The sequence below is a fragment of the Drosophila mojavensis genome, unplaced genomic scaffold, assembly GCF_018153725.1.
Source record: "Drosophila mojavensis isolate 15081-1352.22 unplaced genomic scaffold, ASM1815372v1 contig_136, whole genome shotgun sequence".
In the NCBI taxonomy this organism is placed as follows: Eukaryota; Metazoa; Arthropoda; class Insecta; order Diptera; family Drosophilidae; genus Drosophila; species Drosophila mojavensis.
The window spans coordinates 8748405-8776322 of NW_025318667.1; the positions used below are offsets into that span (position 1 = coordinate 8748405).

At 40.7% G+C, this 27918-nt stretch overlaps 1 protein-coding gene across 1 annotated transcript; it reads left to right on the forward strand.

Annotated features, from left to right (window-relative positions):
* The first annotated feature begins 2484 nt into the window (after positions 1-2484).
* On the forward strand, positions 2485-27320 carry LOC6585016 (tyrosine-protein phosphatase 10D). The gene is made up of 11 exons (XM_002010620.4): positions 2485-2769; positions 4110-4474; positions 18015-18261; positions 18361-18648; positions 19940-20612; positions 20687-21126; positions 22005-22442; positions 22504-24659; positions 25274-25532; positions 25616-25744; positions 27215-27320. The coding sequence occupies exons 2-11, from the start codon at positions 4358-4360 to the stop codon at positions 27244-27246; spliced, it is 4779 nt and encodes a 1592-aa protein (XP_002010656.3). The 5' UTR covers positions 2485-2769; positions 4110-4357; the 3' UTR covers positions 27247-27320.
* The last annotated feature ends 598 nt before the right edge of the window (positions 27321-27918 follow it).

Here is a 27918-nt window from a genome sequence, read left to right on the forward strand (position 1 = left end):
TGTTTCTAAGTGCCGTCAACTTCTATAGTTGCCCAATGCTGAAGACCTAAGATAGGAAAAATCATTCATCAGTCAATCAATCAGTCAATCACTTGCAATAGAAATACATACATATGTATATGTATGTATGGCCACACCTATTACCGTCAACTTCTATAGTTGCAAAATGCTGAAGACCTAAGATAGGAAAAATCATTCATCAGTCAATCAATCAGTCAATCACTTGCAATAGAAATACATACATACATATACATATGTATGTATGGCTACACCTATTAAGGGAAACTCTTTAATGGTTTTAAAAACTTAATTAATATTAAAAAATCAACAGCTTAAAGCTTTAACCGTATGCATGTGTGAGTGTGTGTGTGTATGTTTGTGTACGCGCGCGTGTGTGTGTGTGTCATGACCGAAAACCGAAAGTGTCAAGGCTTATAAATGTCAGACATAATTATGCCTGCAGGATAATTGTTTAGACACATGAGCATAATGAAAACATGACATGTCATCCTCCGAGAATCAAACGATGAGTGTGTTTGTGTGTGTGTGTGTGTGTGAGCGAGTGTGTTCGTGTGTGTGAGTGAGTGTTAATATTTGCCATATAGACAAATGCGAGCGGGTGGAGTCGCACGTCTTACACGCTCGCATTAGCAAACGCTAAAGGCAGCAAAAGGCAGACATCGGCGTCTGGCATGCGGTACAGTGAACACCGTGTGGCATGAACCAGTCGCGCAATCAAAAGCACATGCAACAGCTCAAAGACACGGCTCAAGCATATAATACCAACAGCCCCAACTTCTCACTTATACAGCTACAGCTTCTCTGGTGAGGGAACTTGCCACTCGACACTCGGCTCACCCACACACACACACACACACACACACATGCCTGCGTGGCGAGGTACACGTGTATTTTAATGACTGTTATCATTATGAATCGCATACAAGACTAATTAGTGTGTTACACATTCATCTAGCTATTGTTTGGGGGGAGTCAGCGAGTCTTCAATGTATGCGTGTGTGTGTGTCTGTGTGGTTGTATGTGTGTGTGCACCCACCGCTAATACACGCATGTCCCATGTTAAGTGTTTAACATAATGAACACGCGTATTACGGAAGGAATTAACATGCCAGTTAACAAGTTAAGAATAATGCATAAAATAGGAGAGAAAGAAGGAGAAAGAGAAAGAGAAAGAGAAAGGGAGAGAGAGGAAGAGAAAGAGAAAAGAGAGAGCGTAAAAATATATATATAAAGGGAAAGGGAATGACAAAGGCAACAAATAAATTAGTTTTCAATATATACATATTTAAAAAAACCAACTAAACATCGCATCTTCATAGATATAATAGACATAATTAATGTTTGTCGACCTTAAAGTCATCATAATGCATAGATTCAATCTATCAGATTTTTTCATTTCATCGCTCTTGAATAATAAATTATTAATTAACAACATCAATGTTCTAAGCATATTTGATTCAACATAACTTTTCATAATTTATAGCTATTTTTTCTGTTTAATACATACAAAATTTCTATTTTTTTTAAATACAACGAACCGATTTGAATTGTACATTTGAAATTCTGCTGTGGCGCCAATTAATTAATGTATAAATATTGCAGAGTTTTATCGATATACATGCACAGCTTGGCGCTAAAAATGCCAGCAGCAATCGTTTTGAAAACAAGGCGCGCGCAAACTACATTTAAATTGAACATTGTTTTTTTTTTAATTGTTAATAAATATAAATAAATATTATTGTAAGTGGAAATGGAAGTAAATGAAGAACATCTAAACGAGTAATAAAATAGGCTTATGCTACCTTGCGATTGATTGACCAAACCTATATTAAAACACATAACTTAAAATAAATTATATGCACAGCAAGTAATTTTATGTTTGCTCTATTTTTATTACACTTTTAAATGACAACATTTGTGCAAGTTTGTTCACATAATTAATTTGGTATTTCATTTTATTGTCAGTTCCTAACAATAGTTAAATACTATCGACTGCCTGCAGTTCACCGGTCACATTTTTTTTTTCGCCTATCGCTTTTTGTTTGTGTTAGAAACGGTTTTAAATGCTGCACTAACATCCGGTTCTGTTCTTGAAATATACGCATATTTGTTCAGTTTACTTTTTTCCCTGAGAGTAAGTAAGTATCACCCATTTTTATGTCTTAAGCTCAAAATTTGATCAAGTTCTTAATTTTTTTCAGATTTGATTTTTACCTTATTTTATGTTACAGTAATTTAGGTTTATGTTGACGCTTTCTATTCTATTGTCGCTCAGGATCCATTGAAATTCAAATTGAAATCTTGGCGCGTAATTTTTCTGATAGCTCCAAGCCATAGATGTCGCTTTGTTGTGGCACAACACACGATAAATACTAAAATACTAACGTTGACCAGTCTATCGATATATCGATATACGCACTCAAAGTGTTGGTCTGCACTCTGCATTTGTTGTTTTATCCACTTGTTTTTGTTCATTTTTATACACTTCTTCGTTCGGTACGGTTATTGTTGTCGCTTGCGCTGTACGCGCTGTACAAACGTATTTTTTATTTTGTCTTATTTTTCTTTTAAAAAAATGTTTTAAAACTTCCGTTGTGTATTGTTTTTTTTTTTTTTTTTTTTTTTTTTTTTGGCTCAATGCAAATTTCAAAAGTAATTCGTTAATATCATCAATTAAAGCATAGTGAGCGAGTGTGTAAAGAGAGTTTGATTAAGTGAGAGAGGAGCGGAGGCGCTCTCATAGTTTGTGTACGGTTACTTTTTCTTGGTGTTGTTTTTGTCGTGTGTCTGTTTACAAATGTGAACGCCGCCGCTAATGCTGCTGCGGCCACCGCTGCTGCCTGAATTAATGCGTGCTACTTCTATTTGTTTAGTTAATAACTGAGCTAATGGCACTTGTGATTGTGCTGGTATTTAGCATAAGCTTGCGAAGTTAAATAAAGGAAATATATATAGCATGTATATAATTATATATATATAAAAGAGCAGTGCGACAGCCATTAAAATTTCACCAAAAAAAAACATCATTTTATACCAAAAAAAAAAAAAACAACGAAACGTGACTAGTTTAATTAATGCAGCAAACGCAGCAAAAGCAGAAGAAGAAGCAACAGCAACTACAATTACAAGTGAATTTTTTTCATGCGCAGCTGACGTCGCGGTCGCTGTTGCGCCGCCGCACTGGGTTTCTATGTGTATGTGTGTGTGCTTGTAACTGGGTGGCGACTGCGCGCGCGTGTGTGTGAGTGTAAGACTGCTGTTGTTTTCTGTTGAAATAAATGCGTGCAATTAGCATTAATACAATTACAACCAAATGGGGGGGTGCAATAATTGAAGAACAGCTAAAGCAGCAGCGTCAGCAGCAGCAAAAACAACCACAATCGCTGGGTAATTGTCATGGCGGACGAGTAGTTATTTCGTAATGCAGCAGCTACACTAAATACAACAACAACAACTCTGTCGCAGTCGCGGCAACTGCGTCGGTTGTAAAGAGCCGTTATTACACGGACACGCATACCCATACGCACGCGCGCCTGCCTGCTCGCTCGCACTCAGGCATTCGTACGCATGTGCACACGCACACAGATAAACGCACTTGTGCGTGGCTCTCTTGCACCACACACACGCACAGACACACACACACACACAGTCATACGGTGCAGCCAGCGTCTCAGTCACTTCTTCAGTTTTCCGTTTCATTCGTTTGCTTTCTACCTGCAGCCGTGACGTTGCGACGCTTTCGCTTGTTGCTGCTGCGGCTGGTGCTGCTTCTTCCTATCTCGCGCTCTCTCGACCGCCATGCTCTCTCTTGTTTCTTGTGAGAGCCGATCAGCAGCAGCCGCAGTAGTCAGTGTGACAGTGCCGTTATAATTTTGTTTGCCCATAAACAGCATTTGGCATGGGCGCATTCCATGAATTACGGCTGTCGCGTCATTCTCTCAGCAGCGACTGCGGCAGCGAAAATTGTAATCAAAGCGAATGACAACAGCAGACGACTGCAGCAGCCTCAGTCGCAGCATTAGCAGCAGCAGCAGCAACAACAATTTTGTAACAAGCGCGCTGCGGTGCATCTTTTATTTTTTCTGCAGAAAGCAATAAAAACAAACGCTGCCGACGCCTATTCGGACGTCGACGTCGTTGTCGATGTAAACAAGTGCAATATTAATTGACGACCAAACGGGAGAGTAATATTAACACATACGCACACGCATATACAGATGCATACACACAGCCAGACAAATAATAATGTTATAACAACGAATTAGAAGCAAACGAAATCAACAAGAAGTAAAAACGCCGCATTTGTCAACGATTTCGGGTTACCACTGTACTCGCAATGAAGAAGCAGCAGCACCACCAGCAGCAGACCCAACAACAACAACAACAACGTCAACAACAGAAAACGCAACCAATGCTGCTCGTTTTTGGCATTTTAACAATATTCTGGGCACAGGTAAGCGATGTCTGATACCCTATAATATGTATGAATGGGGTGTACTGAAAAGTTATTAAGAGCTTTTGTTTATATTTTAGTTCATTTGAAAAAAATAAAAATAAAAAAATAAATAAAAAGTATATTTATTCTTAGAAATCAAATATATAAATAAATAAACAATAACTTTAACTGAATACATTGTAAATTTCCATCAAACTATACCATATATTATAATATATACATATATGTATATATATACATAATTATGTGAATATTTATATAATTTCCTATTGATTTGCATTTTATTTACAATTAATAATTACATACATTATATCTTCAGAAAGTTGCTTACCAAGAGCTATAAATAGAAATTTTAACATGATCGACCCTAACCTGACCATGTTAAGCTGTAATTGAAGATATACGCATACGAATAGAAAACAAATAGCGCTATGATTCACATATCACATATCAGTTATCAATTAATTCAATGTTGTTACAGGGTATCCATTGTTCTCTCTTTGCGACGCGTTCGTCACGCCTTATCGCTTCGCTAAAAATTATCTCCGTCGAGTCACTCAAATGCAAAGGGAAACAAAATACGAATGCAAAAACAAACAAACAAAAAATAGTCGAATGGAATGCGTGAAATAATTCGCTCCATTGACAAAACTTAACTGTAATTAGAGGGAGCATTACCAGAGGCGGGGGGCGTTACGAGCCATGATTAGTGTGTTGTGTATAAATAAAGCTCGATAGTGACACGCACAGCTCCGGCTGCCTGGCTGCCTGGCTGACTGATGACTAAATGCATAGAAATTAAGTCGTCTATTTAACACGAACCACAATTTGAGGCTGTGGGCAGTGGCATCTGCCTGCCAGGCAACTGGAGGTTAATGGGGTATTTCCAGGTAACCAGACATACATATGTACATACCTACCCCCACCCACCCCACTCATCCCAGCCAGATCGAAATGTTCTAGTGGTGGGGCTAAACTGTTAATTTAAGACATTTTCCAGCTTCCAGCTGCCATTTCGAATTGCCCATTAGCATTGTTTATGTAAACAAAATTGCAGCGCTTTCTCTGTTAGGTACCACCCCCACCGTCACCGCCCCCCTCTGTCTGCCCTCTAGCTCATCTCTGCTGACGCTGGGCCTCATAAAAAATCGATTGATGTTATTTACTGCGTCTGTTGCATTTTAATTGCGGGCTATTTCTATAACTCAATCAATCTTTGACAGTCACTCTCTCTCTTGCTCACCCTCCCTCGCTCTCTCTCTCTTGCGCTCACCCACAATTTGAAATTATAATAATTAACGACTTGCCCCTAATGCTCAACACAGATTTTATTATTATTTTCGATCTTTTTGCTGTTATTTTGGTGTCATAAACTTTTTAATCACATCTGGTTTCATAGCTGTTGCTATTGTTGTTGTTGTTGTTGTTGTTGTTGTTGTAAGTGGGGGTTAAACCGAGATTCCATAACTCCGTAATGCCAGTAATTAATTATAGTACGTCGCAGAACTCGTTCTTTCTTCTTTGCTTTTGTATGGCGGTTGGCAACCAGTTCGATTTTGATATATGTTTATATAGGCACTATATATATGCAGATTTTGGCCATATTGCATATTCATATATATATATTTCGATTTGTTTCCTAGCTAATGCACGATCGTGCCTGAGATAGACCTTTCTCTTCCAACCTTTTCATGGAGTCTTCTGTTTCTGTTTCATTTCATTCGTTTTTGTTTTCGTTTTTGCATTTACTTTTTTTTTTTTTTTTTTTTTTTTTACAAAACTCGTTTGTTATTTCGTACAGCTCAATGCGACATGCTTATATATATTTATTTATATATGTTTTTATGCATATATGTATATAAATGCAAAGAAGAAACGAGATGGCAGAGCTAATGATGTAAGGCCGCAGTGTGAATGCTCTATGAGGAGGTGGAGAGCTGTTAGGTCTGAGCATACTGAAATTTGTATTAGTTACCAAAGTTATATGTGATATATATAGACTATGAATTTGTAATTCCCCGACTATATAGTAAATTGATTTTATTTATTTATACATATAGATATAATATATACATGTTATACATATTCAATATTCCATATAGCTAAAGTGCTCTGTTCTTAGAGTATGGCAGAACTCGAAATGCGAATGAAACAGAAACAGAAGAAGAAAGAGAAACCAGATATGCGTAAATCTCAAAAATCGCTCAAGGTTGGGTGGTACCTCACGATCGATGTGTGTGGGGTTGTCGCAGCGATAACTAAAGGCAGTCCTGTTCTCAGTCAAATCTCAACCCCTCTCACTCTCTCTGTCTCTCCTGCTCCCCCCTCTCTCTCTCTGTCGCCCCAAGACATAAACGAAGTTTGTCTCAAAGTTGTTTTTGCAGCTTGCAATTAAAGTCACTCGGAATGCGGCCGCTGACTTTTGTTTGTTTTGTCTCTTGGCTCACGTGCCAAAACAACAGCCATGCCATCATAATAACGACGATAATAATAAGAATAACAATAATAAAAGAAGAAGAATCACAACAACAACAGCATTACATATACATATGTATATACATATATATATGAGCGAAACCTTGCCTTGACTTATTCATAATATCAGATGCGTCGCATCGTTACGTGCCGGCGTATGAATCCAGTGAAACTTTACAGCTTAACGCACATGTACTCGATGCTCGGTGCTCGGTGCTCGGTGCTCGACGCTCGATACTCGATACTTGGCACTTGATACTGGCCTCTCTAACTACTTGTTAATCATTTGCCGACAACTTACAAACGAGCAATCAAATCTAAATATCATTGGCGTGCAATTCAATACTTGTTGCTCAGTACGCATCACTTATTGCTGCCATTCATTATTCATCATCAATTACTCGTAATTACTCTTTACTCATGCCCCATGCACCCTTAGTCATTTGTCCAAAATCAATACCTATTGCTCTTTATCAACTCATTGTTCTGATCTCATGGCTCATTGATAATTGCTCAGTATTTAATACTTAAGCAGAGTCAATAATCTCTTGGCATTGCTGTAGCTCTGTATTAGTTACTCATTACTAAGTGCTCATTAATTACCGGCCTTTATTCAATCCTCAACTCGTTACTCATTGCTCATTGGTCGTTAATCATTAGCTTGCAGTCATTATTTATTATTTGATAATCAAATATAATTTAATTGAATTTACTGCTGTTTGATCTTTAGTTAGTCATTAGTCGTTAGTCAATACCCATTATTTACAGTCTATACTTACTAGCTAATCATCAATATTTAAGAATTATTCCAATTATTCATTATTCATTGCTCATTAGTCATTAGTCATTAATTAAGTCTATATTTGGTTACTAATGCTAAGCATTCAAAACTCATTATTCATTACTTATTGCTCATCAGTGATTAGTCTTTACTCATTACTGACAGTCTATACTTAATAACTAATGATCAATATTCATAACTTATTTTTAGCATTATTCATTATTCATTATCTATACACATTATTCTAAATGCAATACTCTGCTTTCGTTATTCATAATGCATTATTCATTATTCATTAGGCTATACTCAGTACTAATCATTCTCATTTTTCATTACCCATCATCATCAATTATTAAACAACAATCAATGCCTTCCCCTTCTACCCCCACCACTACCATTACTTTCTTATCAGCACCCTCTACTCCCCCTACTATCTATTCAAAACTAGACACTCATGCAGTCATTCAGTCACAGTTCAAATGGTCAATGCAAACTTCTCGCTCGTCAATATGCGATTATTTACGTACTCGATCGCACGCATTACTAATCGTTAACCGAAAAGGTCTGATGACATCAGCGCAACAAAGTTCGTCTATTTATTTGTGTGTGTGCGTGTGTTGATGATATTTTCTTATGCTATTGTTTAAGCCATCTGGCAACGCCATTTGCTATTACATCTACGTCTTTAATCAGTGATCAAACGACACGTGCCGCCATTTCAATTAATCAAATGAAAGTTCATTCAATTTGCGTTTATCATGAAAAGCAAAGTGCAAGCTCAGCATTTGACGCCTTACCCCTAGATGGGGTCTCACGGCTACCAATTTAATAATAACCGCATTATACATATATATATATATATATTTTGTTTAACTCCAGAAGTTTTTGACAGTGGGCTAGCGCTTGAACGGCAGATTGCTAATAGATAGTTTGAGAATTATAATAATAAAATTATAGTAAAAGTATTAACTGTTAGTTAAAGTGCTTATTAAGTAGTAGTTTAGGTAGGAACAGATTTACTGAGGTTTTACACATTATATTTATACCCTGAACCCATTGAAAATGGGAAATCAGGGTATAATGGTTTTGTGAAAAAGTATGTAACGGGCAGAAGGAGGCGTGGCAGACCCCATAAAGTATATATATTCTTGATCAGCGCGACGAGCTGAGTTGATATAGCCCTGTCCGTCTGTCCGTCCGTCCGTCCGTCCGTCCGTCCGTATGAGTGCGTCGATCTCAGAAGTTATAAGAGCTAGAGAGCTGAAATTTGGCATGCATACTCGTGAGTACCATACGCAGTACGAGTTTGCTTTATTTTTTCGATAAATCGTCCGATAACTTTTTTATCGAGAATAATCGAAAAATTGATTTTGTTTTTTCAGCCTAATTTGAACATTTTTAGACCTGGAGTCTTCAAATTTAAGTTGTATATAAAGTTAATGGATATAAAGATTTTGTAATTTACAGATTTTGGATACCACGCCCCCTTCGCCCCCAATTTGTAAAAAACGCATTTAAAGTACTAGAGACTTGTGCTTTGGAATGTACACACGTATTCACTATATAATTACGCTCTGAAAGTTTCATTAAGATCGTATGTCTAAAAAAGAAATTATTCAACAAATAAATTCTCATAATATGCCCACACTGCAGCGCAGCCCAAGCGCAGTCGCTGCTTACTGCGCAGTTAGCAGAGCGCAGGCTTATGCGTGCGTGTGGATGCATGTGTATGTGTGTGTGCATAAAAGTGCAGAATGATTAGAATATCAGCTTAGAGGGTTCAGGGTATCTCCTAGTCGAGCAGTCTCGACTAGAGCCTTCTTACTTGTTAAGTTTTAGCTAAGGAACTCAGTTTTGACTATTTTATGAATGTTTATGAGAATTACAGGGTATATATAGATGCAGCGAAAGAGATGCTACACAGACAAGAATTTATAACTATCAAGTTTTATTATGATCCTTTGATTGCTTCATAACAAGAGAAGTAATCCAAATAAGCTAGGAGCACAAAGCTATACAGAGCTTATATAATTTACAGGGGATATATTTGACAACTAGTTATTGATATTATTATTATTATTATTTTGAATTACAGGGTATTATAACATGATCAATTGTTCAAATAGTTTCGCAACAAAGAGCTTCGATTTGAAAACGAACTTAGCCGAAATATTTGATCACGCAGAACTGTTGTGTAAATTCTTTTACAGGGTATCTACGCATAGGTAATCGTCTCATTTGACAGCTAGTGCAAAATTGCAGCGAATTGTAGAAATTGAAAGGCTAACCAAGTGTACAGGGTATGTCGCTAGCTGGCTATCAAATGCATTTTGCATGTCATTCTGGATTGCTGTAATCTAGCGGCTGTTGTGGTAATTGTTGTTTAACTTGGAATTGTTAGTGCTGTGTCTTGTTTAATGTGGGCCTGCATCGTTGTGAACTTGTTTCACTTTGCCTTCTGATTTCATGCGCTGCACTTGCCGAACGTCTGATCTAATTTTAATTAATTAAACCGAAATCCCGCAGCGTCCCGCCCCGCTGCCTTCAGTTGTGGCTTCTTTTTTTTTTTATAGGGTGTGGTCTGCATTTTGTCGAAACTTGCGGCTCAGTTTTTGTTTACTGGAATGCAGCAGCCGCAGAGTGGGAGAGAAAGAGAGAGAGAGAGATGGAGGCGGGAAGGAGGCGGAGGTGCGGCATAGGCGTGTGTAGAGTCGGGCTAATTGTTATGCACGACGTAGCTGTACATCCCCATTTGGGGGAGGGGAGACGGGGGATGGCCATTCCCATTCTGTTGGGTGGCAATGCCGGCAAAAAAAGAAGAAGAAGAAGAATAAAGAATGCCCCCAAAAATGGGTTGACAACGTTCATTGAAGTCGCGTGTTAAATCATTCAGTTTATGTTGCCGGGCAGCTGCCTCAGTCTTCTTCTTGTTTGTAGCCTTATCTGTACGAAAAACGCTTAGCGCGTACACTGCAAAAAAAGAAGGAGGGAAATATTTATTGAGAACTAAATATTGGTATATTTCTTAAAATTGAGTTTTCGATATATATTCTCTTTCGTTTTTATTGCTATCTATGTAAAACTGGATTAAAATATTTCTATGATACCCTAAGATTTCTCACAGTGTATGCCTTCTCAGTGGATTGTTATTTGTGTGTCGAGTCTGCAGTCTAAAGTCTGTGTTGTCTGTGGTGGGGATATGCCGAACTTCCAACTTCCACTCACACACACAGACACACCTTTTTTCATCCTAGACTGGAGTAGTTGCACATGTGTGTGGTGTGTGTGTGTGTGTGTGTGTGTGTGTGTGTGTGGCATGCAACCATCCGGCGGCACTTGATGAAGTGCCTTTTTAAAAATAGCCCACCATTTAGCGGCAAATTATTTGTGCTGTCGCTGTCAGGCAGCGAGTGCTGTGTAAAGTCATGTTCTCTATAGAATCGGGATGTTCCCTCTTTTCTATTTCGTGGCCCTCATTTGTTGTGTTTTCCTCTGCTGCTTCCTCCCAGATCTCTTGAGTGCGTCACAGAAAGCCAAAATATGCAAACTTTTTACTCCAGACTCTCGAGTCGAGCGACGTCTTCTCCTTTTTTCCCCATTTATTTATTTTATTATTTTGCCACTGAAATAACTTTCACACTTATCGTAACCATTTCCGGGCAGAGTTTCGCGCATGGAGCTCCATAGCGTTTGCAGTGGCCTAGCACTAGAGATGGCAATGCTTGTCATGGACAATAGTTATAGCGATAGTTCGCTGTCGTGTAAAGTTTTATGATAAATGGCTTGATAGTTTTATTTTTTCGAACTAAAAATCTAATGATAAGATAAGAAATGATCGATAATAATGGATAACCTGGACAAGTTTATCGATAGTCATCATGCAAACTAATTGAACTCAATTTTAGGTCAGTCTAATGCGCTTTAATCTAGGAATTCGTCGTTATCGATATATTCAATAATCGATAGTACACTACATGTACATAAATTGAGTGATAATTACAGGATTATTTGGTTTGATGTATATTTGTTGATTGGATATGTTTAATCTATCGAAATTTTGGAACGATATCAAATAGTTTCAGAAAAATATGTAAATTAATCGGTTTCAGTACATACGTTTAATCGATAACACGTTTCATCTATGTAGGTGTTGTAAGCCAAATAGCTCTACAAGAAAACACAGCTTTACCCAATTTCGTCCATTTTTTGTTGTCCCACTTCCCTTAATTTAGTTTCACCCATTGCTCCCAAACGGCGCGCTTTTACGATATGAACTAAATATATAAGGTTTTGCCTAATTATCTGCCATTTGGGCCTACATAAATGGCCAACAGAGTCGGCTAATTGGGCAATTGTGGCCAAAGCTGTGTTATATAATTGCTGTAAGTGTGGCGCGCGAATCGACTGATTGATCAAACAGATATGAATATATACACATATTCATATATATTCGTATATATGTATATATAAATAATATGCAGTACACTTTGGCTAATGATTGGCTATAAAGCGAATTTGCACTAGCTGCAGCAAACAACAGCAGCAAAAACCTCTGCATTAATTAATGTTAATTGCGGCGGCCTTTTACAGCAGCTCAAAAAAAAAAAATGTATAAAAAATAATCTCGTCAGTTGCAGGGTGATCGACTCAGTGATGCCCTGTTAACGGCCATTGAGCTAAATATTTGATAGATAAGATAAAAACGCATAGGATAAGGACCTTAGTAAAGAGTACTCCACTCTAAAATTGAGTTTTAGTTTTATGTCATCTCCAACCTCCAAAAATTAAATAACTTGAAAAACTATTTTGAAAGCTAATATAAAGTTGACAAAAGTTGAAATCAAGACTGAAGACTCTAAGCAGTTAAAGCAACTAGAAAATTTCCAGCTCAATGGGCATATACGACTATTCAGCAGTCCAACAAAGTCTGACTCCCTGAAGCAGAAATGACTTCAGCGAAGATAAGATATAAGATCATTAAAGTTTGCCTCTCTTGATGTTTCTATTCATGAATTCAAAGTGCATGCATGCCCCACAGCAATCACTACGCCAAATACAGGGTATATACGCGCAAAAATAACTGGGCCAAGTCGAAAAGAAAACTAAACGCTAAACAATTTGTTGGCTTTAAGTGTAGGGGCAGGAGGAGGAGGGTGCACTAGAGCCCCCAGGTACCTGGCGCATATCTAGTTGGGGTTTTTTTTTTTTCTTTTCTTAGGCTGTTTTTAGTAAATTGCAAATTTTATTGATTAGCTGGAAATTCGATTTGTTTATTGAAAAATTCAACTACCAGCTACATAACATATAAGTAAACTAATAAAAGTAGAAGACGGCGACTAAGAAGATGAAGAAGAAGTAGCTGATGCTAAAGAAGCAAAATAAGATGAAGAAGAAGAAATTAAATACAAAACGAAATAAATAAAACTTGATGCTCGCCTAACTGGTTTCGGCGGCTGCCATATAAATATTTAGCAAAAACCAACAACGCTTTATAAATCACACAAACACACACACTGACACGCACGCCTATACATGCACACGCACATCACGAACGACCGGCCCCACAGCTCCCCTCACCCGCCCCTGCCACCGCGCCGACCCACATGGCGCGCACCTGCCCGCTGTGTTGCCCACAACTAATGCAAGCGACTGCCCATACCCTCCACAAAGAGAGTATTCAGATTGCGTCACATCGAGTCGAAAATATGCCTAGATAAACATAGACTAGATATGTGTATAAAGAGCAAGAGAGATATATGTAAGCCTGATCAGTGATTCATAAGGAAATGTTTGTGTTTCGAACTCCTAATCAATCAGACATTGCTCTTATATCTATCTATCTATATCTATATCTATATCTATATCTATATCTATATCTATATCTATATCTATATCTATATCTATATCTATATCTATATCTATATCTATATCTATATCTATATCTATATCTATATCTATATCTATATCTATATCTATATCTATATCTATATCTATATCTATATCTATATCTATATCTATATCTATATCTATATCTATATCTATATCTATATCTATATCTATATCTATATCTATATCTATATCTATATCAATATCTATATCTATATCTATATCTATATCTATATCTATATCTATATCTATATCTATATCTATATCTATATCTATATCTATATCTATATCTATATCTATGTCTATGTCTATATCTATATCCATATCTATATCTATATCTATGTCCATACTCTCTCTCTCTCTCTCTCTCTCTCTCTCTCTCTCTCTCTCTCTCTCTCTCTCTCTCTCTCTCTCTCTTTCTCTTGACAAGAGCGATGAAAATAGTTTATATTAATGGTTCCAAAAAAGTCGAGTTTATATAAATTATAAAGCTATGTTCTATGCAAATTCTGATTTTCGAGCACTAGATATTGTTAAAAACTACTCAAATTAAACTTAAAGCTAAATTATTTAAATCGCAGCGGAGCACCTAAAACTAGAAAAATAAAACTGATAAAAAACAAAACTAGATTTTTGGCATTTGTGCCTGATACAATAGAATAAGCATAATGTGCTATATTAGTACAAATATTACTTAATGTCAATTACTATTTGTAGAATCAATCGAAAACTGGAACTGTTTTCAGCTCTAACATTACGCCAAACCAATTCAATCGTTCGAAAGATTTCTGTATTTAGTCTGTCATTTGCCTAGAAAACTCCAAGACTTGAATCAAATATATGAAAAACTTAATTTTCTTCTTGGTTTCACATTTAAATTCAACTATGCTTAAGCTTTTGTTAGAGTATTTCAATTGCGTTGCTTTGCAAATTCCAAAAAAAAAAATTTCTTTGATTTGATTTTGTTTTACGTTGATTTTCGGCTTTATTTATTTATTTTTTTTTTGCCAGCTCAACGCAAAAAATTTACGTTTGTGGTTTTTATTTGAGCTGCGTTTAGTTGTTTCTTTTGTTGTGCTTCTCTTTTATTTATTATTTGTTATGTGAGTGCTTTTTGTGTTGGTTTTGAAAAGGAAAAAAAAAATTATGGAAAAAAATGTTTTGTTTAGTTTTGTAATTATTACAAATTATTTAAGTAGCGCCGCATGGTCAGGAAATTGGCGCGTCATGGAATTATTTTTAGTCCGAGCATAGCCTAAATACCCTACTCCTTCTACCTATCTCTCTCTCTCACACACAAACGCACTTGCACATCAAGATCATGAGCATCAAACAACGCCTGACATTGGGTTCTTTTCAGCGAGGGGTCACTCTCTTTGTGTGTGTGTGTGTGGTGTGTGTGTTTGATTGGTTCACGACCTCGTCTTGAGGTTTCAGTTATGCAAAAACCAAAACAAAAGCATAAAGAAAAACAATGCAAACTAATTGCAGCTGCAATTGCCGCGGGGCGACAATTGCATTGCATTTGTAATGAGCGGACAAGGTCGACGCTTCATTAATGCGAATCGAGTGCCAAGTGCCAAGTGCCAAAGCAGTCACCAGCCCGTCAGCCGTCAGTTGGACGACGGTGGACACAAGCTGCCTGCTATGCGCACTCGCGCAACTTTCCCAGAGGCGCCCAAAAAAAATGTTTAAAAAAAATTATACAAAAATATCATAAACGAAAAGTGAAAGGCAAAACAACAACAGATCAGATAAGTGGGCAATGTCAACTGCAAGTGCTTTATAAATAGCCCCAAATAGGCGCCCACACACATACACACACACACACGCACACCTAGTTATAGGAGTCAATAAGTAAACACTTCAAACGAAATATGATTTAACTTTACTTTCCTTTTTGCAAGCTTAAGATTCATGTAGATATATATTTATATGAATACAAATATATTTATATATATATATAGATAGATATATACATATATATAATTCGCACACACGCATTCACATTTACATACAACTTCAGCTAATTTTGAAGTATTTTTCACATATCTGTGCGAATAAATAAACAATTTGTTCACATTTAGAATTATTTTGTGTTATTCGATCTTCGTTTATTAGCACCTAAGGTCCAGGTAGTCCATAAATAGCGCGTAAATATCGAAAGGCATTATTAGGACGGATTTGCTTTTTACTCCGTGCAAACAAACAAACAAACTTTTATTTCGAGCTCACATTTCGCTTAGCCAGGCTAAACATTGATGCGGCTTTTCAGCTTTATTAATTGAGAGTTAATGAATATACAATAAATAAATAAAACTAATCAATAAATATATACTTTTGTTGCGCGAATTCTTCAAATTCATTAAAGTTTATCCTTCCCTGTGTTGTTTTCTTTGTTTATCTATCTCTGGTTATTTTTCTATCTCTCATATTTCATTCGCACTCTATATCGCATTATGTCTCCCATTCTATTCCTCTCTCTCTCATCCTCCCTATATCTCTCTTTCTCTCTACTTCCCCATCTATTACTTCCTATACTCAGTTCTTCTTTTCTTTTACTATCACTCCTCCTCTCATGCTCTTCTAATGCTGCCTCAGCTCCCACTTCACTCTGACTTTCACCTTTTCACCTCTTCCTTTCCTTACTCTTAACAGTTTTGCTCTACGCTCAGCTTTCGTAAACGTTTTACTGGCTGCAATCGTTGCTCTTCTTTTGCTATCGCACCTGTTTACTATCTTCATAAAATTATATCATTGCATTTCTCCGTTCTTCTTTGTGCCATTTCCTGTAACGTTATAACATCTAACAGCTGGTTTAATAAGCCAAGCCATTCGATTGCTTACTCACATTCAATTATAGTGCTATATACTCCACTTAGAACGCGTCTGCTTTCAAATTGTAAATTGTAAATGGCAAATTGCAAGCTAACAAATTATTCATCAAATGTGGAGGCGGGCTTTAATGGCGCAATGCCAATTTGGGGCCTCCAATCAAAAAATTTTATATTAGCAAAAACGCAAAATACAAAACAAATAGCAAACACAATAAAATCGAAAATTTAGCTAAATGGACTTCCGTATTGTTCCATTGTTTGCATGTCACATGGAGGAATATAATTCGAATCGGATCCCTATTTATATTCATATTCGTATTCAAATCTATTGGAAAAATCATTGTGATTTTCCGCTTTGCTGCTTCCACAGCTTGGGAAATTATTTCATTCAACATCAAAATCCATCCCGGATTCGAACCAATCGTCGCAGAACTTCAATTTCTCTTTACTTCCATATGTCACGTGCTCAAGATTTTTTTTTCTGTTTCTTTGTTATTGTGTTTTGGAATTCGTGATAGGCGTCATCGATGGATCCGCGTATTATCCGCTGTTGTTTAATATGCCACTAAATTATCGAGTCAGGCCTGAAGAGATTTGCTAATCATTAGCTTCATTATCGTTTTGCAAATAGTTAATGAAATAAATTGTGAATCTAGATATTGAACGAACTTCGCATTACTGCAATTTGTTTTTCTTTTGCCTCTGAACACGTATTTCAACTGGCTCTGGCAACAGCATCCCCCGCTTGGATGATAAACAGAATAGAAAGAGGAAGAACTATAATGCGATTTACTTTTGCTTACCTTGAAACTGATTGTCGGGGGTATATTGATTGTGACATAACAAAGAGAGCAGCAATTTCTATAGATATACCATATGTCAATCGGTCCACTTTGGCTCTCAATCAACTTCATGTTTCCCTTCGATATTATCGTCCGAATATCTTCGTAAGCCACATAAGTTAATCGAAAATTGGCTAGCCCCCTAGGCTCATTGAATTGAGACGTAGCGCATTACTTATGCAACACGCGAATGCATTTGACACAGTTGAGTTGAGTCATTTGACAGTTTCAGAGTCATTATCATAATCGCATATATAGATTAATGTAAACGCCTAACGAGCGCACGATATGCAAGCGCTACAGACAGAGAGGGGAAGGTACATATATACATACATATACATATATATGTATATCGAGAGCGTGCGACAGATGAGCGCATCACTCTAGCCCTGACATTGTGAGTCAACTTTTAGTCGGTGTATTTTGGGCCGCGCTACAAATGTCTGGCGCTCTATGACTCTTATCGTTTGTCTCTCTCTCTCTCTCTCTCTCTCTCTGTCTCTCTCTGTGTGTGTGCAGCTTATCGCTATGATTAATGGGTTGGGAAACAGCAGCGTGCAAGAGTGCAAGATAAAATATTTCAAAATATAGGTCAGTTATGCCCATGCCACACAGCGCATCGGCCAAAGAGAGCTCCTCCCCAACCGAAATCCCCCTCTCTCTCACTCTTTCTCTCTCACTCATTCACTCACTCTCTCTCTCTCTTTGTTTTGCAGGTAGCCGAGGGCGCCGATTTGGTCATCAGCGTGCCAAATGCGAGCAGCAATGACAATGCTTTCTACCGCATCGACTACAGTCCGCCATTTGGTTATCCGGAACCGAATACGACAATACCGGCCAGCGAAATCGGGCAGGACATTAAACTGTCTCGAGTCCTGCCGGGCAGCGAGTACAATTTTTGGTTGTACTACACGAACTCCACGCATCGCGAGCTGCTCACCTGGACAGTGAATATAACGACAGGTAAAAGGGGGTTCGATTAAACTGAGATTTTACTTTGCTAAATCATCTCTCCCTCTCACTCTCTCTCTCTCTCTCTCTCTCTCTCTCTCTCTCTTGTAGCGCCCGATCCGCCGGACAATCTCAGCGTACAGCTGCGCTCGAGCAAAAGCGCCTTCATCACCTGGAAACCTCCGAGTACGGGCAAATACTCCGGTTTCAAGATCAAAGTTCTGGGTCTAACGGAGCCGCCGCATAGCGAATACAATCGCAGCTATTTGCTCGCCGGCAACGATACCCTGCAGCTGTCCGCCAAGGAGCTGACGCCGGGCGGCACCTATCAGGTACAGGCATACACCGTCTACCAGGGCAAGGAATCGGTGGCCTATACAAGTCGCAATTTCACCACAAGTAAGTCCCGGATCGCTGGCACACGCAGTCCCCACAATCGCTGCAATTACTAAACCAATTCAGCTCTATTAACAATGGTGTCGGGCCTAATCTCCGTAACTTTTACAATTCTAACCAAGTAAATGGTGTGAAAAGAACTTTCTTTGGCTTAACATTTTTCCCATTGGTTGTGGTTGCAATTAACAGAGGAAGAAATCAACAAATATAACAGTCTCCTCCCCAAACTCTGCACACTCACTTTCTTTCTGTGTTGCTTACTGTCTCTTGAATGTTATGCAGCTGAGCAGTGGATCTACTCGAAGGTAACCTTAAGTAACATCCCACTTTGTTGTCGCTTGTTTGTGTGTCTAGTTTATTGCCAATAAAATGCGTATACGACTATTTAAATACTCCTTAAGTAATTCGAGCGCCTCTGCACAGTGTTAACCAAGCTTCTAATGAACTAAGTCTAGGCGGTTTCTAAGACTCTACATATTTCGGTATTATACATTTTATTTTGGGCATTTACTCTTTACAAGCCCAAAATTCATGCCATTATTTTCCATATAGATAATTAAAGCATCATCAGAATCAGTAGACTTTCCCTGGATCTTTTTACATACGCTTTAACAAAGTCTCATCAGGATTTTTAGTAATATTTTTGGTTTTGAGTTTTCCCTTTTCATTTATAACCAGGAAATCTCCTCTATTTCTTGCTTTTGGTATTTCCTTCATTACTGTCATGCTTCCTACTTTATTGTCGTCATTCTTTACATCATTCTGTCCTTATGTCCTTCCCAATAATATTATTGCTTTTTCTTCCGTAACAAAATTTGATTGCATCATTGCTCTCTTTTACCCGTCCTCCCTGTGCTTCAGTTACCTTAATTTCTTCAATAAAATGTTCATTAACTTGTTTGTTCCATATCCTTCCTTCCTTTCCTTCTTTATTCCAACTGTCTATGTCTTTTAATAATTCCTTAATTCCTTGATAGTCTTAAGTTAAATTTAAATATTAATTTGAAGAGTGGTTGGTTTATCGCATTAACCCCTTAACACTTCTTTTAAGCTTTACCTTCATTACTTAACTAATAAACCTTTATCCCTCCTTCGTTTAAACACCTTGGTTAACATTGTGCAAGAGTGTGCTGCGTCTTTGTTTCTGTAGTTAGTATTAGCTGTAAGTTTCATATTAACAGTGCTAACCCACCTATCCAGCTTGTCCACTCCGAACCGTTAGTTGTCCAGTGTAGTAAAACATCTTTATAACTCCATCGTTCCTCCCGAAAAAATCAATCCATGTCCCATATAGAACCCAATACGCCCGGCAAGTTCATCGTTTGGTTCCGAAACGAGACAACGTTGCTGGTGCTGTGGCAGCCGCCATATCCGGCGGGTCTCTACACCCACTACAAGGTATCAATAACGCCGGACGATGCCATCGAGAGCGTGCTCTATGTGGAGCGGGAGGGCGAGCCACCTGGACCGGCGCAGGCGGCCTTCAAGGGTCTCGTGCCTGGTCGCGCCTACAACATATCCGTGCAGACAGTCTCCGAGAATGAGACATCAGTGCCGACCACGGCACGGTACTTCACTGTACCGGAACGGCCACTAAACGTTAGCTTCGATCCCAAATATACGACGACCAGCTCTTTCCGGGTGCGCTGGGAGCCGCCGCGGACCTACAGCGAATACGAAAGCTTTGAGATCTCCATATCGACCTCGCGGCGGGCGTTCACTGTGCCGCGCACCGAGGCGAGCAGCCTTTACTTCGACTATCCGGAAATACTGGAGCCGGGCAAGAGCTACGACGTCGTGGTGAAAACCATCTCAGACAATGTCCATTCATGGCCGGCCAGTGCGGAGATTACGCTGCGTCCACTTCCGGTGAGAAATTTGCACGGCTATCTGGATGATCGCAGCAATGCGGTGCACCTGTCCTGGGAGCCGGCGGAGACGGGCAAACAGGATAGCTATCGGATAAGGTGAGTGTGCAAAGGAAGAGAGAGGGGAGACGATCTGGACAGATCCTAAGACTCGTTGCCTTTACCTTTTGCAGCTACTATGAGAAGTACAATGACACGGATGAGGCTGTCAGCACGCCACAGCAGCAGGTGGAGACGACGCTCACGGAATACAAGCTGGACCAGCTGCTGCCGGGCAGACGCTACCACATCGAGGTGCAGGCCCTGTCCAATGGCATCAGCTCCAATGGCACCAGCCTGATACGCGACACCCGACCCGCGGCGCCCATCATCCAGGAGCTGCGCAGCATTAACCAGGGCCTGAACATCAGCTGGCGCAGCGACGTCACCTCGCAGCAGGATCGCTATGAGGTGCACTATCAGCGCAATGGCACCAAGGAGGAGCGCACCATCAGCACGAATCTCACCAATCTGATCATCAAGTATCTGCATCCCGGCTCCGGCTACGAGATCAAGGTCTACGCCATAAGTCACGAAATGCGCAGCGAACCGCATGCCTATTTCCAGGCCGTCTGTAAGTGTTGAGCCAGTTGCTATCAGAGAATTTTGAATGCAGCGAATAAATGATTCGAATTGAACGAGTTACATCAAAATAGTCATATATAATTATGTGCGATTATTTGAAAGTATAACTCCTTGATAGAATTTTAGGACTTGATTCAGTTCTGAATGCATTTTCGAATCATCAATTAGATAACATCTTGTGAATCGGTTCATTTAGTCTGAGAGTTGAATAGGAATAGAAATGCAATAGCAAAGAACTGTTGGTAAAACTATATGATACAACTGGTCAATCGTATGTGATTCCTTTGCGAATCATGCCCATACTCATATGAATTGATTGGATTCATTTCAATCTGTTCAAATCGAAATTAAAATGTGACATGACGAATGTCAATTAAAGTTTAGTCAGGCTTGTAGAATCAAGTATAATTCTTTTTTAAATCACTTAACCATTTAAGTAACTCAATCTCGTATCATTCATTGATGCTAAGAATTGAATGGGCAACAAACTGTTAAATCTAATAGATAGTAGTATAGCAAGTATAGCTCTAAACTTTAGATTCAAGTATTAGAACGGAGCAGTTCAATGTGATTCACTCTTGATACATTCATATTCATATTCACAGTCAAACTAAAACAGTTCAGAATAGTATTTTTACTGACCAATAACTTTAGACAGAACTCTAGAGTCAAATGTAATTCGGGTAATCGGCTGATTTATTTATCAACTGAAAAAAATAGCAATGAGTCAATCCGCCAATACACACAGCGCAGAGATTATCGCACTCGTATTGATATAAATCAAGTCATATCTTGTTATTAGTGTGTTGACTCATATGTAAACTTAACCTCTTTAACGTCGCTCTCTCTTGCTCCGCTCACCCGCAGTCCCGAAACCTCCTCGCAATCTCACCCAGCGCACAGTGAATACGAATTTGGTGCTGCTCCATTGGCAGCCGCCGGAGGGCAGCGACTTCAGTGAATACGCCGTGCGCTATCGCACAGCAGCGAGCACCTGGCAGCGTTTGCCCAATGTCCACGAGCCCGAGGCACGCATCGAGGACATGCGCTATGGCGAGCGCTATTTGGTTCAGGTGAACACGCTGAGCTTCGGCGTGGAGAGCCCGACACCGCTCGAGCTGAACATTACGATGCCACCGCAGCCCGTCTCGAATGTGGTGCCACTGGTGGACTCGCGTAACCTGACACTGGAGTGGCCGCGAGCCGAGGGACATGTGGACTACTATACGATCAAGTGGTGGGCCACGGATGAGCCCCAGCTGGTGGAGTACAAGAATGTGACGCAGTTGCCCGCGGAACAGGAGGGTGAGTATATGGGAGAGAGAGAGATAAGTGATACGGGATATCAAACTCTAATCCTTTACAGTTGGCTCCTCCAACGTTCGCATACCCATTGAGGACTTGTCGCCGGGTCGTCAATACAAATTCGAGGTGCAGGCCAGCTCCAATGGCATACGCTCCGGCATTACGCATCTGTCCACGCGCACCATGCCGCTCATTCAGTCCGACGTGTTCATCTCGAATGCCCTGGACGAGGATCAGCAGCAGGGCCAGTCGGAGCAGGAGCACGCATCGAATAGCAATAGCATCATATTGAACTACACGCCCACGCCCGCCTCCAGCACACGCTTCGATCTCTATCGCTTCTCCCTGGGCGATCCGCTCATCAAGGACAAGGAGAAGCTGGCCAATGATACCGAGAGGAAGCTTAGCTTTACGGGCCTCACACCGGGTCGCCTCTACAACATCACCGTGTGGACGGTCAGCGGGGGCGTGGCCAGCCTGCCCATCCAGCGTCTGTATCGGCTGCATCCGCTGCCCATCGGCGATCTGCAGGCGGTCCAGCTGGATGCACGCGAGATAACCCTGCGCTGGACAGCGCCAGCTGGTGAATACACAGACTTCGAACTACAATACCTCAGCGCCGATGCGGAGAGCCCGCAGCTGCTGCAGAACATTACGACGCAGACCCAGCTGACGCTGCAGCGCCTGCAGCCGTATCACAACTACACCTTCACCGTCTCGGCGAGAGCGGGCAGCGAGCCGGGCAGCGCCATGATGCGCACCAGTGCGCCCATCTCGGCCAGCTATCAGACGCTGCCGGCAGCGCCTGGTCGCGTCGACTACTTCCAGCCGAGCGATGTGCAGCCCGGCGAGATAAGCTTCGAGTGGCAGCTGGCTGCGCAGGAGCAGCACGGACCCATCGAGCACTTCCGCATCAGCTGCCAGAATGCCGACGATGCTGGGGACACGGTCAGCTATGAGCTGCCCGCGAATGCGACGCAGGCGCGCATCGAGAACCTGGTGCCGGGCAACACCTATATCTTTCGCATTCAGGCCAAATCGGCGCTGGGCTATGGCTATGGGGCAGAGCGAGAGCATCGCCAGCTAATGCCCATACTGGCGCCGCCGACCCCGCCCGCCCACATCATGCCCATCGCGATGGGCCACACCAGCACCACCATACAGATTCGCTACCGCCAGAGCTACTTCTCGAATGCCCACGGTCTGGTGCGCTGGTACACGATCATTGTGGCCGAGGATGTGGGCAAGAACGCGTCCGGCCTGGAGATGCCCAGCTGGCAGGATGTGCAGTCGTACACCGTTTGGCTGCCCTACCAGGCCATCGAACCGTACAATCCGTTTATCAATGCCAGCCTGCGGAACCTGGGCTTCGAGGACTTCACCATCGGCAGCGCTGTCTGCGACAAGCATCGCACCGGCTACTGCAACGGGCCGCTCAAGTCGGCGACCACCTACCGGATCAAGGTGCGCGCCTTCACGGACGAGGACAAGTTCACGGATACGGTGTACAGCGAGCCGATTACCACGGATCGCGACGATGTCTTCTGGCTGGCCAGCTCGCTCGCCGTAGCGCTCTGTGTGCTCTGCCTGCTGGCTGCCCTGGGCTATTATCGCTATCGCTGTCATAGCATGCGCCGTGCGACCAATAAGCTGGCCCGCATGCCGGACGAGCTGGCGCCACTGCCGGATGGCTACATAACGCCAAATCGTCCCATACACATCAAGGACTTCCCGGAGCACTATCGCCTCATGTCGGCCGACTCGGACTTTCGCTTCAGCGAGGAGTTCGAGGAACTGAAGCACGTGGGCCGTGATCAGGCGTGCAGCTTTGCGGATCTACCATGCAATCGGCCGAAGAACCGCTTCACCAACATTCTGCCGTACGATCACTCGCGCTTCAAGCTGCAGCCCGTGGACGACGACGATGGCTCCGACTATATCAATGCCAACTATATGCCGGGTCACAATTCGCCGCGCGAGTTCATTGTGACGCAGGGGCCGCTGCACTCGACGCGCGAGGAGTTCTGGCGCATGTGCTGGGAGAGCAACTCCCGGGCGATCGTCATGCTAACGCGCTGCTTCGAGAAGGGCCGCGAGAAGTGCGACCAGTATTGGCCCATCGATCGGGTGCCCATATTCTATGGTGATATCAAAGTGCAGCTCATTACCGATACGCACTTTCTCGACTGGTCCATAGCCGAGTTTATGGTCTCACGGGTAAGTTGAAGAGCGGCAAAGAGGGAGAGACAGAGAAAGAGAGAGAACAGTGCTTATAGAATGGGAAGACTTGGATTTGATACAAATAGGAATCAAAGAAAGGCGACCCTGTGAGAGGCTACTGGGATTAAACTAAAGTAAGCTTATAGCTTATTCACTGGTTGTACTCGTCCTAGACTTTTGCTAGGCATTTATTTATTTATGGAGATTGACAAGTCGAGAGCTAACATAAAGATAACTTAAAGCGGTACAGAATAATATCTCAATAATATCATTAGCCCGATGCGGGTATTTCATTTGCCAGACCGGCTAGCTATAACCCAATTCACAGTCATATATATCACGGAACTATAAGATATAAATTATTAGAGGAAAAAGCAACAATAAATCGCCTCTTAAGATAAGCTTGGCTGTTACCTTTCTGGAGTGAATTCTGCATATCAATCTCAAGCCCTGAAAGAAGCTGTTAGAGAAGCTAGCAACTGTTGCCCCTGAGCTAAGCTTCTCACTTTTTATTTATACGCTGTGAACTAAACTTCTCTTTTCGTATAAAGCACGCTTCTCTCTCTCCTTTCATAGCACTTCATCTCATGCAATTTGTTTGCCTTTTCCAGAATTGTGAATCGCGCATCATGCGACACTTCCACTTTACCACCTGGCCGGACTTTGGTGTGCCGGAGCCGCCGCAGTCTCTGGTGCGATTCGTGCGCGCCTTCCGGGACGTCATCGGCACGGATATGCGTCCGATTATCGTGCACTGCAGCGCCGGAGTGGGCAGATCGGGCACATTTATAGCACTGGATCGAATACTACAGCACATCAACAAATCCGACTATGTGGACATCTTTGGCATTGTCTTTGCCATGCGCAAGGGTATGTCCAGTCTCATGTATAGTACAATTCAGTTGAGCTTCTCTAATGCTTCTCGCTTCTCTCTCCCTCTCTCTCGTTTGCAGAGCGCGTTTTCATGGTGCAAACGGAACAGCAATATGTTTGCATACACCAATGCCTGTTGGCCGTGCTCGAGGGCAAGGAGCATCTGCTGGCCGATTCGCATGAGCTGCACGAGAACGATGGCTATGAGGGTAAGTTGAGGCAAGCGCAGCCAGCCGATGTGGCACTGCTGCAGTAGCTCTCCAGCTCTACCCCTGCCCTGCCCTGCCCTGCCCCGACCAACTCGATCGCCCTGTGTCTCTGTCCAGATCTCTCTGAAAGTTGTCGTTGGTTTGGTGATCGTTCGCTGTTGCTGCTCTATTAATTTAAATGCTAACTACTATTGACTAATGCTGTACTAAAGCTCTCTTAAGCGCTCAACTATATAGACAACAACAACAACTACACTCACACACACACACACAACTTTATGGGTTTGCAGCTGTTTTCCTTTTTTACTTATTTCTTCTTTTTTTTTTGTCACTAACCAACAAATTTGTTACAATTTAATGAATTTCTTCTCTCTTTTTACACACGCACACACACACATATACATGTTGTATATTAAACACACACTTATCTAACACCTACACACACACACACACACACACATATTTATATTTATATATATACACACACTGCTCTCAACTGCTGCCTTCATCAAATTGTTTGCAACTCACGAAATTCAGTGACTAAAATTTACTTAGAGCGCCCCAAGCCCAACAGCAACAGCAACCGCAACAGCAGCAATGGTCACATGTTGCATGCAACGCCGCTGCGTGCCTCGCTGGCCCTTGCCGAGGAGTTGGACAGAGAGCTGGAACTGGAACTGGAGCAGCAACAACGACAGCAGCTGGATGAGGATGATGAAGAGGCTGATGAGGACGATGATCAGCAGCCTTTGAATAATGAGACAACAGCAACGCTGTCGACGGCCAGCAGCACGGCAAGCAGCAGCAACAGCAACAGCAACAGCAACAGCAGCTTGGGCGGCAGCAGCAATCAGGAACAACAACAACAACAGCAGCAACAACAACAACAGCAGCAACAACAACAACAACAACAACAACATAGTGTACAGCAGCCAGCAGCAACAACAACAGCTACAGCTACTACTACAACAACAACAAACATTTGCACTAGCACTCAATCAGACACAGACACTGATGATGAGGATGGTGATGGTATTGATAAGAGTCCGCTTTTAGGTTTGTACCATAAACAACAAAAACAACAACAACAACAACAACACAAACTGCACCCACCCAAAAACAATAATATACAAGAACAACAACAACTGTTTTTGTAGTCTAACAAATGCACAAAACACTAACAAATGTATATAAAAAGCGCACACTGTCTAACTTGTTGCTTGTAGTGTAGTGTAAAAGCTAATAAACAAAACCTAACTAATACACACACACACGTACACTAACCCTTAACTGGGCATGTTGAAGAAAAAAAATATATATATTTTTACATATATATCTATATAAATATAAGTTATTATTGAAATCAAATTTGTTGCAAGAATCAAAATTTGTTTGCATATTTTATAAGAAAATGCAATGATTAATATAAATATTGGATTTTGATTATTGTAATTTTTTTTATCTCGACAGATGATGAAGGCATTGCTGAAACAGGCATATAAAATGCAGACCGAGAGAGAGAGAGAGACAGAGCGCGGCAGTCAAAACCACAGAGTGAGAACGGAAGAGAGAGAGAGCAACATAAGCATATATATAAATATATATATATAAATGACAACAGCAGCTCGTATATAGTATATATATTACATAGGCTTAAGCTAAAAGTATACACACATATATATATTATATATATATATATATACAAGCGTATATATTACTAGACATACATACATATATGCATACTATATATATAAAATTTATTAAAAATTCTGCCTGTGATGTGCTGGATGTGATTTGTCTACAATATTATTATTTCTTGGCAACAACAACAGTCTGAAGCGAACAGGCGTGTGTCACGCCCCTCCCAGGCCAATGCCAATTTAGACCAAAACAACAGAGCGTTTAATCTTAAGTTTCAGGTATAACTAGAGCTATTCGATAATTTGATAATTTGACTTTAACAAAACACAAATATCAAAAAACAAAATTATATATATTAGGATTAGTGAGTCGATTGTAAGCTTGAGTAACTAACTATATATGCTCCTATATGTGTATAGCTAGCTATATGATACCATATGTTATATTATCTATTCCATAAGCAATCAATGTTTATTTTTTTTACTATTTTGTAAATTGTGTGTGCCTGTATATGTATTTTTGTATTATTTTAA

What these genes read in the sequence shown, in the direction of transcription:
- LOC6585016 (XM_002010620.4), top strand. Translation starts at nt 4,358, where the DNA reads ATGAAGAAGCAGCAGCACCACCAGCAGCAGACCCAACAACAACAACAA. An exon ending in GACAGTGAATATAACGACAG is followed by an intron (nt 18,262 to 18,360) that starts GTAAAAGGGGGT and finishes TCTCTCTTGTAG; the next exon opens with CGCCCGATCCGCCGGACAAT. An exon ending in CGAGAACGATGGCTATGAGG is followed by an intron (nt 25,745 to 27,214) that starts GTAAGTTGAGGC and finishes TTATCTCGACAG; the next exon opens with ATGATGAAGGCATTGCTGAA.